This window comes from Engystomops pustulosus, chromosome 3 (assembly GCF_040894005.1).
Source record: "Engystomops pustulosus chromosome 3, aEngPut4.maternal, whole genome shotgun sequence".
NCBI classification, from domain to species: domain Eukaryota; kingdom Metazoa; phylum Chordata; class Amphibia; order Anura; family Leptodactylidae; genus Engystomops; species Engystomops pustulosus.
In genome coordinates this window covers 16,207,266-16,220,175 of record NC_092413.1, presented here as the reverse complement: position 1 = coordinate 16,220,175, position 12,910 = coordinate 16,207,266, and the positions used below count along the sequence as shown (strand labels likewise).

At 45.4% G+C, this 12,910-nt stretch overlaps 1 protein-coding gene across 4 annotated transcripts in view; it reads right to left on the bottom strand.

The window, feature by feature from the left end:
* The window catches only part of USH2A (usherin), a 493,686-nt gene that overhangs the window by 62,735 nt on the left and 418,041 nt on the right, over positions 1–12,910 (bottom strand). For all 4 annotated transcript variants that reach the window (XM_072140122.1, XM_072140124.1, XM_072140123.1 and 1 more), the window contains exons 59-60: positions 9,545–9,703; positions 7,352–7,514 (exon numbers count right to left, since the gene is read on the bottom strand). In XM_072140122.1, coding sequence (XP_071996223.1) covers positions 7,352–7,514; positions 9,545–9,703 — 322 coding nt within the window. The remainder of the gene's footprint in view (positions 1–7,351; positions 7,515–9,544; positions 9,704–12,910) is intronic.

Sequence of the window (12,910 nt, the reverse complement as noted above, 5' to 3'; positions counted from 1 at the left end):
CAGGCTCATTTGCATAATTGTAAAGCCTTTTTTTGGTAAAAACCAGGGCATTAAAAGCGAAAAGAACAGAGGATCCTGCCAGAGGAGGCACACACCAGTATGTCAGTGTGCTGGGTTTACAATCCTTCATCCTGGTGGTAGATGTCCTTTAAACATATTATTAGCTTATCTTTATGGGGTCCAAGCCCCTGCTTATAATCCCAACATTTGGGATTGAAAAGATTTGGCTAATTGTTCATGTCAGGGTCCAGCCTTGTACTTTATTCTGCCCCATTTGATTTGGGGGTACCACAACTAGATGCCAACATGAAGACCCCAGAAAAAAAAAACATAAAAAAATAAGATAAAAGGCAAAAAAATGTTAAGTATATTTCTATACTTGCGTGTAATGCGGTTTTATAGGTCTGGGGGAGGGGGGATCAGAGGTGTTTGTGATAAAATCCATATTAAGATGTAATATTCTGGTTCCTGATCTATCTTAGGGTAGGATGTGGGTTGTCAGATTAAATTGTACATTAGTAATAAGTGTAGAAGACAAGTATGAAATTTTAATTTGATGGAAGAGTATAAGCCGTCAAGTGTCATTCACAATTCATATAGAAGAATTGACATTTTAATGTCCTTTTTAACCCAGATTTGACTATGTGAGTTATAGATGACAAGAGGCCGAAATGTAATCACCGCAAGAAGACGCTGGAGCTGTGGGCACCACCGGATCAGTACTAGTAGAATCAGAATCATTTTATTGTTATTGTGATTATTATATGTTTTATAATTATTATTATTATTTTAATATGATTAGTTGTAATATTTGTTAATTGTTATTTTATAATTACAGGCAGTCCCTGGGTTACGTACAGGATTGGTTCTGTAGGTTTGTTCTTAAGTTGAGTTTGTATGTAAGTCGGAACTGTATATTTTATCATTGTAACCCCGGCCAGAACTTTTTTGATCCCTGTGACAATTGGATATTAAAAATGTTGGGTTGTCATAAGACACCTGTGATATCTGTTTTAGCTGATCATTGTAGTCTAGGGCTAAAGTACAGTAATTACCAACATCCAGTGGTCCGTTTGTAACTAGGGGTCGTCTGTAAGTCGGGTGTTCTTAAGTAGGGGGCCGCCTGTATTATAATTGTACATTTATTGGGGGTCATTTACTAAGGGCCCGAATTACAAAATTACTATTTTGCGCCAAATTTCCCTGGGTTTTTGGCGCACGCAATCGGATTGTGGCGCATCAGAGCCGCCATGCACGCGATGGAAATGGGGGGGGGGGGGGTCGTGGTCGTCGGAAAACCCGTCGGATTCATAAAAACCGGCATATTTTTTTTAAAAAATGTGTCGCTTGACACGCACTTACCTGCAACCAGCCTGGCTTGGTGAACTCCGGCGAACCTCGGCGGACTTCAGCGCAGCAGCGACACCTGGTGGGCATCGGGCGCACTAACTTAGTGAATCGCCGCAAGACCCGAATCAGCGTCGGAGAACCCGCCGCTGGATCGAGAATGGACCACGTAAGTAAATGTGCCCCATTGTCTTTTATCTAAAAATTGTTCCCCTCACACCCCCATAAAATAAACTGTTCTCTTGGCATAATCAGTGTCACAGAGGGCGTGTCATGCTTGACCAAGTCCAGGGGCTCCTCCCCATATCTCATGCCTCCCAGCACTTCATGTCATGTGACCATGGTTATGCCCTCTATTTTCCCACTAACATTTTCAAAATGTACCCCATGTATGTATCTGATCGCATGAAATCACAGCAGCCTCCATGAATGTCTACTCCTCCCCCTCCTCCATGGAGGCTACTGTGATCAGATACATACTTAGATGGGTAGATTTTGCAAATGTTAATGGATAAAGCACCTTAGATGACATCACCCTGGTCACATGACATGAAGTGCTGAATGGTAAGAAGGAAGTGTATGGCATGGGGAGGAATAGAAGTGAGGGAGAATGGGAGGAGCTGCTGGACTTATGGTGGGAATATCCCTTTAACTCCACAACTGTAGGGAGGTTTAGCTCCACTATAAAGATATATAAAAAAATGAATAAGCTGAGGATGTTGGGCCGGTTAAGATCTTTTTAATATTTTTTCATGGTGTGGAGGGATTGTACACGTCCTGGCTGCATCGTATACATCACTGCCGCTAAATGTGGTGACAAATATCCGTTATCATCCCATTTATCTTATACATAATCATCATCCAGAGGAGCGGGTAAGGATTCCCCAATTAGCCGCTCCACGGATCCCATGTATCAATCTGTGTCCTGTTATAGATATCACATTAGCGCTGCGGAGGGATGTATAATGTATACGGTAATATCTGTGCACATTGTAGGCATTTACCTTCACCATGAATTTATAGAATTATAATAATTCCTTTATTTATATAGCGCACACAGATTCCGCAGGGCTGCACAGAACTTGCCAAATCGGTCCCTGTCCCCAATGGGGCTTACAATTGAATCAATTTACCAGTATGTTTTGGGGTGTGGGAGGAAACTGGAGGACCCGGAGGAAACCCACGTAAACATGGAGAGAACATACAAACAATTTGCAGATGTTGAACCTGTAATTTGAACCCAGGTCCCCAGCGCTGCAAGGCTGTAATGCTAACCACTGAGCCACCGTGCCGCCCTATTTTAGATTTTTGTAATCCTTAATCATGACTTACAGGGAACCTGTCATCAGAGAACCTTTTTTCTAATTTCCCATGTACCCACAGACATGAATCATCATATTCCCCTAACAGTTTTTAGAAAAATTCTGCCATTTATTGTTAAAATGATACATTAGATTACATTTTTACCCGGCTCCCTGCCAGCATGTTTCTTGTGTCCCCGGGCCGGACCATCTTCACTGCTATCTGCGCATGCGCCATTGTGAGTCGCTTACCGAGCAAGTGTCAGCGAGTACAGGAAGAGGAGGAGGGAAGGAGCAGGAGAGAAAGGGTGGAGGGTAGTGTTTCACAGAGGGCAACCTACTGCTTGCCCAAACTACGACCCCAGGAAACAGGAAACATACTGGCAGGGATCCGTGTGAAACTTTCATCTAATTTATGTTTTTAACCATAAATGGCAGAAGTGTTATAACAACTGTTGGGTGATATGACAAATCATGTCAGTGGGGACATGGGAAATTAGAAAAAAGGTTCTCTGATGACAGGTTCCCTTAACGATAAGTAGTATTTAAAGAGACCCCGGAATGGTGACCACACAAAACCACAGACAGTGTCATGTATTGTCCCTGGTGTGATGTTTAATCAGACCTTTGCGTATTTTATTAGTAGCAGCAGGACTGTGAAATATGCATTTCTGTTCCAGGATTGTACTGGGGGGAGTGTCCTCACACTGCTGTGCTCTCTGCAAAGAGTTTTAGATAATGTTCCTAGAGAGATGAGTAATCATAACTTTGCATGTTTTGTTAGTAGCTGCAGGACTGTGATATTTATTTTTATACTAGCATTGTACTAGGGAAGTGTCCCCAAACTGCTGTTCCATGAGCTCTTGGCAGCTAGTGTTAGATGCCGTCCCTGAACAGATACCTTTATCTCATACCTTTTGTATTTGTTGTTAGTAGCAGCAGTACTGTGAAAAATGGATTTATATTCCAGGATTGTAAATTCACCTACTGCTCTTGGATGCATATCCTCACACTGCTGTGCTCTGTGATCACTGCAACCAGTGTAAGGTATTGTCCCTGGAGATCTGTGTTTTCATATGTTTATGTATGTTGTTAATAGCAGCATAACTGTAAAACATAGATTAATATTTCAGGATTGTAGCTTCTCTGAGTGTACTGGGGTTATGTTCTCACTCTGCTGTGCTCTTAGCTCTCTGCAGCCGATGTTAGTTACTGTCCCTGGAAACCTGAATATGTTTGTGTATGTTGTTAGTAGCAGCAGGACTGTGAAGTATGGATTTCTATTTCAATTTTAGCTTTACACGAGTATATGTTTATGATTTTATTTGTTTTCTAGGGAAAGGGGGTGATCAGAAGTACATTTTTTTACTTAATTTTTTTCAAAACTTTTGTTTACTCTATTTACAGACCCTTAGGTTACTTTAACCCTAGGGGTTCTGATCATTCCTACCATATAGTGCAATACAGCTGTGAATATATTAATGATCTGTAACAATGTGCCAACAGCTACTTAATTGACAATGCCTAGAGTCTCATACAGACTCCAGGCTGTCATCGCGACTGATCGCAGCTCCCAGATGATGTCACGGGAAGCAACAATCCCCACCAAAATGGTGGCGCCCACATGTCACCAGGATTTAAACGACTCTGGTTGCCGATGGCATGTAAATAATTAACACTTGTAATTGGTGCTAGTAATCGCGGGCCCTCATCATACATCCTTAACAGCCCCATGACGTATAGGTTCAGCATGGGGCATTAAGGGATTAAGTGATAGAGAGACCCGAAGGCGAGAGCTCCAGTGCCCTCACCGCTGCTCCATGTGGATTTTCCTCTTATAGTAGTCCCTCTCACGATGCAGCTAGTGGGCAATCGCGGGCCCTCATCATACATCCTTAACAGCCCCATGACGTATAGGTACATAGTGGGGCTTTAAGGGATTAAGTGATAGTGAGACCTGTAGGCGAGAGCTCCAGTGCCCCCACCGCTGCTCCGTGTGGATTTTCCTCTTGTAGTAGTCCCTCTCAGGATGTGGCTAGCGGGCAATCGCAGGCCCTCATCATACATCCTTAACAGCCCCATGAAATATAGGTACAAAGTGGGGCTTTAAGGGGTTAAGTGATAGAGAGACCCGAAGGCGAGAGCTCCAGTGCCCCCACCGCTGCTCCGTGTGGATTTTCCTCTTGTAGTAGTCCCTCTCAGGATGCGGCTAGCTGGCAATCGCGGGCCCTCATCATACATCCTTAACAGCCCCATGACGTATAGGTACATAATGGGGCTTTAAGGGGTTAAGTGATAGTGAGACCTGTAGGCCAGAGCTCCAGTGCCCCCACCGCTGCTCCATGTGGATTTTCCTCTTATAGTAGTCCCTCTCACGATGCAGCTAGTGGGCAATCACGGGCCCTCATCATACATCCTTAACAGCCCCATGACTTATAGGTACATAGTGGGGCTTTAAGGGATTAAGTGATAGAGAGACCTGTAGGCGAGAGCTCCAGTGCCCCCACTGCTGCTCCATGTTGAATTTCCTCTTGTAGTAGTCCCTCTCACGATGCGGCTAGCGGGCAATCGCGGGCCCTCATCATACATCCTTAACAGCCCCATGACGTTTAGGTACATAGTGGGGCTTAAAGGGATTAAGTGATAGAGAGACCTGTAGGTGAGAGCTCCAGTGCCCCCACCGCTGCTCCGTGTGGATTTTCCTCTTGTAGTAGTCCCTCTCAGGATGTGGCTAGCTGGCAATCGCAGGCCTTCATCATACATCCTTAACAGTCTCATGACGTATAGGTACATAATGGGGCTTTAAGGGGTTAAGTAGCAGAGAGACCCGAAGGCGAGAGCTCCAGTGCCCCCACCGCTGCTCCGTGTAGATTTTCCTCTTGTAGTAGTCCCTCTCACGATGCAGCTAGTGGGCAATCGCGGGCCCTAATCATACATCCTTAACAGCCCCATGACATATAGGTACATAGTGGGGCTTTAAGGGATTAAGTGATAGAGAGACCTGTAGGCGAGAGCTCCAGTGCCCCCACCGCTGCTCTGTGTGGATTTTCCTCTTGAGTAGTTCCTCTCAGGATGTGGCTAGCGGGCAATCGCAGGCCCTCATCATACATCCTTAACTGCCCCATGACATATAGGTACATAGTGGGGCTTTAAGGGGTTAAGTGATAGAGAGACCCAAAGGCGAGAGCTCCAGTGCCCCCACCGCTGCTCCGTGTGGATTTTCCTCTTGTAGTAGTCCCTCTCAGGATGCAGCTAGCGGGGAGAGATTTAATATTGTTGTTGTCTAAGTACATTTAGACTTCAGCAGAGGCGGCGGCCGGTGATTCATGCTCATGTAGCAGAATATAACGATTGTATCTGAAGCCCCGGTGCGCCATTCTCATTTCACTCCAAATAAAAAACCAAATGTATCTGTGTCAGTCAGTGCCCTTCTGCTGCACTCCCAGGTATCAAACAGGCGACAATTATGATTGGGAGGTGATTGTGTCACATTGCTCCAAAGTTTATTGCTTGCCGCTGTGTTTGGCAGTAACGCATTCCCTTTCATATTACTCTTTATATCATTGTTGTTGCCTGTGACTGGAATAATCAAATGACATCAAACTCTGTCAAATTCAATTTACACGATTTCTCACGGGTGCGGGCGGCTTCTCGCTGTGGATTCCGAGATCGGTAAATTATGTGTGTTGTGAAATGCGTCTTACGATTATTATTGGTGATAACAGGGTATACTGGTGTAATGCAGCCAGGGTGGATACATTGTATAGATGAGGCTTCAGGCGACTCCTGACAGCGTCACCTGGTTTTCACTCTTTAACGCCCAAAGAAAGATCAAGTCTTCAAAAGAATGGAACCACCAGGTTGCTACCTTTTGGCATAGTATCTTTTCAATCTTAGCAGACAGCGATCAAAGGAGGAAAGTAGAGACATGGTCAGTGGACAGTCCGAGGTCAAAGCTGGTAGCCAAGGTTTAGAATTGTTTACTAGGCACAGGTCAGGGCAGTCACAGGTCAGGGCAGTCACAGGTCAGGGCAGTCACAGGTCAGGGTAGGCACAGGTCAGGGTAGGCACAGGTCAGGGCAGGGACAGATCTTGACAGGCACTGCTCTTGACAGGCACAGGTCAGGGCAGGCACAGGTCAGGACAGGCACAGGTCAGGGCAGGCAGAGGTCAGGACAAGCACAGGTCAGAGCAGGCACAGGTCAGGATAGGCACGGGTCAGGCTCAGGTTAGGTCAGGCACAGGTCAGGTCGGGCACAGGTCAGGTTGGGCACAGGTCAGGTCGGAAAAAGGTCAGGGCGGGCACAGGTCAGGGCGCGCACGGGTCAGGGCAGGCACAGGTCAGGGCAGGCACAGGCAGGGCAGGCACAGGACAGGGACAGGTACAGGTCAGGGCAGGCACAGGTCAGGGCAGGCGGCACAGAGTCAGACACAGGAGACAGGTCAGAGATCTGGTTTCATTGCAGAACCTTCTCTGCAGAACACAAATATATGGACAAGTGGTGGTAGGACTAAGTTATAGAGCATTTACAAGGAATAGCAGAGCTGAAGTGGTAGATACTGGTGTAGTAAATCTAGGAGCAACAATTTTTGTTTATCCAGCCTAAAATATGGAACAAATCTGAAGTCCTGATCTCATACCGTTTTGTGTACACAGCTCCTATACAGTTATATGTGTCCTTATAAAGCTGTGATGCATTTACCTGTAAATGATATATTGAGTGATGAATCCATTTGGCCTCTTCGGCGCTTTCCACGTTATCGTAATGGCATGCGGCCCGACTGCAAATAGTGTTGGTGGGTCCAGATCTTCTGGAGCAGCTTCTGCAGTGACCATGTATGCGGAACCGCCTACGCCACAGCTACCTGGGGAAAAAGGATAAAAACAAGAAAAAAGAGATTTGTTAACTGCACCCAGACCAACCACTGTATAATTACGGCAGGTATTCGAGTCCCGGTAGTCTGCGTCATTTATTTACAGCATGGAGACTGTGTGTGGATGGGGTAATCAGGACTCACTACCAATCACTGTGTGTGGGAAGAGTAATCAGGACTCTTGCTGTGGGATTTTGGAGACTGTATGTGGATGGGGCTACCAAGTCTCTCACTGTCAATCACTGTGTGTGGGCGGAGTAATCAGGACTCTCACTGTCAATCACTGTGTGTGGGCAGATTAATCTGGACTCTTGCTGTGGGCTTTTTGAAGATTGTGTGTGGATGGGGGTTATCAAGTCTCTAACTGTCAATTACTGTGTGTGGGTGGGGTAATCAGGACTCTCATGGTCATTCACTGTGTGTGGGTAGGGTAATCATCAGGGCTCTCACTGTCAATAACTGTGTGTGGCAGAGTAATCAGGGCTCTCACTGACAATCACTGTGTATGGGAGGGGTAATCAGGACTCTCACTGTCAATCACTGTGTATGGGAGGGGTAATCAGGACTCTCACTGCCAATCACTGTTTATGGGAGGGGTAATCAGAACTCTCACTGTCAATCACTGTGTATGGGAGGGGTAATCAGGACTCTCACTGTCAATCACTGTGTATGGGAGGGGTAATCAGGACTCTCACTGCCAATCACTGTTTATGGGAGGGGTAATCAGGACTCTCACTGTCAATCACTGTGTATGGGAGGGGTAATCAGGACTCTCACTGTCAATCACTGTGTGTTTGCAGAGTAATCAGGACTCTTGCTGTGGGCTTTTGGAGACTGTGTGTGAACGGGGGTTATCAAGTCTCTCACTGCCAATCACTGTCTGTGGGCAGAGTAATCAGGACTCTTACTGTCAATCACTGTATGTGAGCGGGGTAATCAGTATGTTTGACTCTCAATGTCAATAAAGTCTGTGTGGGCGGTGTAATCAGGACTCTCACTGTCAATCACTGTATATGGGAGGAGTAATCAGGACCCTCACCCTAAATCCCTGTGTGTGGGCGGGGTAATCATGACTCTCATTGTCAATAACTGTGTGTGGGCAGGGTAATCAGGACTCTAGCTAATCACTCTATGTGGGTGGAGCAACCAGGACTCTCGCTGTCAATCTCCTAGTGTGGGTGGGGTTATGAGGATCTTCCTGTCAATCATTGTGTGTGGCAGGAGTAATCAGGACTCTCATAGTCTCTCCTAGGAGTCCTGTCAGTGATATACTCTGCTCTTTAATCAAAAATCCTGCTCCAAATCACATAAACACATAGGACACAGCTCAGCTTCTCTCCCTCTTTCATATCCTGCTGTCAGAGAAGCAGGATAACATAGGTCCATGTACAGGTTATATACTCGTAATCAGTAGATTAAAATAGCATATACTTTATTAAATTTCCAAAAGGTCATAAAAAAAATTTTTCTTTGCGGAAAAAACGCGTTTTCGGGCGTAACCTTGCGTGTTGCCCTTATTCATGGACCATGAATAAGGGCAACAAGCAAGGTTACGCCCGAAACGCGTAGGTCCGCTACTATGCATTTTTTAACAGGCACCACTATGTCTATTTAGCACTTTCTGTGCATTCCATGTTTTTTCCGCAAAGAAAACATTTTTTTATGACCTTTTGGAAATTAATAAAGTATATGCTATTTTAATCTACTGATTACGAGTGCTGGATCCACAGAATCTCCTCTTCCTAGCCCTATACCTGGAGCGGCACAGGCTTACTTTTGTCTCAGGACCCGGGCACCGTTCACATGGCTTATGTGGATATCGCATAGAGGGCTGCCTCACATTGAACATCGGCTGATAAGGTGAGCTGAAAGCTTCCATTCTTTTTAACATCTATATCTTTCCATGTTTCCATATACAGGTTATATACCCCTGCAACATGACGATGTGCAACAGATCTTAGTGTATTGAAATCGGTGTTAAATAATGAGATTGTGACCATGAAACTATTTTATTCTCTTACCCTGCTGACAAGCTTGTACTCGGAGGGAATACCGAGCTCCGGGAACCAAGTCTTCCAAAATGATAAAGCGGTTTTCTCCGGCTGGTTGCGTCTGTGCGTCGCTCCGACCGGCGTTCAGCAAAACATTGAAATCTAAGGCAATGCTGGGGTCGTACACCCCTGAAAAACACAGAAACAACTGTATAGATACAGTGACCACAAAATACGATGATTTGCAACGTGTAACTGTGATAAAAAATTGCCTCTGTTTTGGGGAAACAACAACTACGTAGACATCTAGATTTGCCTTAATGGTTACTGACTGCAATGAGATTACGTGTAGTCAGATCCCAAGAGCGTGAGATGGAAATCTGCATAAAAAAAAATCTGAAAAATGAAATAAAAGAAACTGTAAATGTGTAGCTTAGACAGAAGTGGTATGTCTGCACTTCACTCCCCTTACAGCAGAATCACTATCACCGTCATACCGACAGAGAAATAATGCATATGCATCCCCATCCTCTCCCCTCTCCCAGCATGCAGTCTCAGTGTAATAACTAAGAGGACATCCTGCAGCTGCATCTCCCTCCTCTCCCCTCTCCCAGCATGCAGTCTCAGTGTAATAACTAAGAAGACATCCTGCAGCTGCATCTCCCTCCTCTCCCCTCTCCCAGCATGCAGTCTCAGCATAACAACTAAGAAGACATCCTGCAGCTGCATCTCCCTCCTCTCCCCTCTCCCAGCATGCAGTCTCAGTGTAATAACTAAGAAGACATCCTGCAGCTGCATCTCCCTCCTCTCCCCTCTCCCAGCATGCAGTCTCAGCATAACAACTAAGAAGACATCCTGCAGCTGCATCCCCCTCCTCTCCCCTCTCCCAGCATGCAGTCTCAGTGTAATAACTAAGAAGACATCCTGAAGCTGCATCCGCCTCCTCTCCCCTCTCCCAGCATGCAGTCTCAGTGTAATAACTAAGAAGACATCCTGCAGCTGCATCTCCCTCCTCTCCCCTCTCTCAGCATGCAGTCTCAGCATAACAACTAAGAAGACATTCTGCAGCTGCATCCCCCTCCTCTCCCCTCTCCCAGCATGCAGTCTCAGTGTAATAACTAAGAAGACATCCTGAAGCTGCATCCCCATCCTCTCCCCTCTCCCAGCATGCAGTCTCAGTGTAATAACTAAGAAGACATCCTGCAGCTGCATCCTCCTCCGCTCCCCCTCACAAAATGTAATTTAAAGTCACATCCATGAGATCTACAGCAGCTTTATATCTCTGCAGTTTCATGAACGTCACAGTAATTTGTTCATCACCCTCTTCTCCTAGCAAGACATTTCACTGTTTTACCTATGGAGGCATACAGCATCTGCATCCTCTCTTCTCCCCTCTCACAATCTTACCTATAAACAGATACTGCAGCATCACCTCTTCTCCCCTCTCACAGCATGCAGTCTCGTAGTCATACCTACAAAGACCCACTGCAACTGAATCCTCTCCATGCATGCAATTTCACAGTCATACTGATGGAGACCTGCAGGAGCTGCACCACTCTCCTTCCAGCATGTAGTTTCATGTCATACCTAATGATACATAATTTCATATCATAGTCATACCTAGAGAGACACAATGCAGATGCACCCTTCCTTTCCCCTCTCTCAGCATGCAGTTTCATAGTCATATCAAGTGGAACATACTGCAGCTACATCCCCTCCTCTCCCCTTTCTCAGAATGCAGTTTCATAGTCATACCTAGAGATACATACTGCAGCTGCACCTTCCTCTATCCCCTCTCTCAGCATGCAGTTTTATAGTCATACCTATTGAGACATTCTGAAGCTGCACCTCCCTCTCCCCTCAGCTAGCATGCAATTGCACAGTCATAGCTAGTGAGACGTACTGCAGCTGCACTTCCTCCTATCCCCTCTTTCAGCATGCAGCTTCATAGTCATACCTATTGAGACATACTGCAGCTGCACCCCTTCCTCTCCCCTCTCTCACCATGCAGTTTAATAGTCATACCTAGTGAGACACACTGCAGCTGCACCTCCTCCTCTCCCCTCTCTTTGCATGCAGCTTCATAGTAATACCTAGTGAGACATACTGCAGCTACATCCCCTCCTCCCCCCTCTCTCAGCATGTGGTTTAATAGTCATACCTAGTGAGACACACTGCAGCTACACATCCCTCTCTCTTCTCTTTCCGCATGCAGTTTCATTTCATAGTCAGACACTGCAGCTGCACCTCCCTCTTTCGCCTCTCTTAGCATGCAGCTTCATAGTAATACCTAGTGAGACATACTGCAGCTACATCCCCTCCTCCCCCCTCTCTTAACATGCAGCTTCATAGTCATACCTAGTGAGACAAAACTGCAGCTGCACCTCCCTCTCTCCCCTCTCCCTTAGCATGCAATGTAATACATGTATAAATGGAGATATAATTCAGCTGTATCCCCTTATTCATGGATATGCATATAATCAACCTCAAATCTGTCATTACAAAATTTAGGGGTAAATTAGAGATAAATGTGGAAATGTCATTAGATTATTAGGACAAAGGGGCATCTCCTTCAACCTGTAGTTTCCTTTTCCTGACTGCAGCTCCTCTTTACAATGGCCCCAAACTGAAGCGTCACTTTAAGAAATAGCATAGCCAGTGACCGTCTGTGAGCTGCACTTACTCTCTGACCCACCTAGAAGACTACGGAGCGGGGGAACATGTCTAAGTGCATGTAAGGCCAGTCGCCTGTGTAATATTTTATGTGCGGAGGAACCACATGAACCAATTTCTACTAAGTGTAAATGGCACTTGTGTTATTTGGTGTCAGATTCACCACGAGTGTAATGACAAGCTGCCAAAACGCATTTCCAAGCTGAGTAAAGAACAAGGATGGTGAGCGTTAATATTCCCGGCACAGCGGCTTTCCATAATTTACAAGCCAACGCTGATAGTTTATTTAACATTTATGAACTTACAATGCAATGAGAAATTCATTATTATCCGGACAAATAAATACTTGATATTTGACGAGTTTCGCGGCTGGAGAAAGCAGGACACATGTCTCAATAAATGTTTTCTTCAGCAATAACTGGAGTATAATTTGTCAGCGCCTCGGAGAGCTGAATAATTAAAGGGAAACTGTAAAGGCTCCAATAAATACAATAGATGGGAGGATTGCGGCTTGTTTTATGGAGAGACGGGTATCAGGTCTCCTCCGATACAAGGCGGGGAGGGAATCTCGTATCCACCGACTAGGAAACATGGAGAATTTGATTTTACCATTGTTACAATGTTGCTAAATATCACGTTTATGGGGTTGTAAATGTTTCATAGTGGAAGCGATAAAATGTAACAGTGTTATTCGGAGATTTGCTACATTGTAATTTCTGCCAT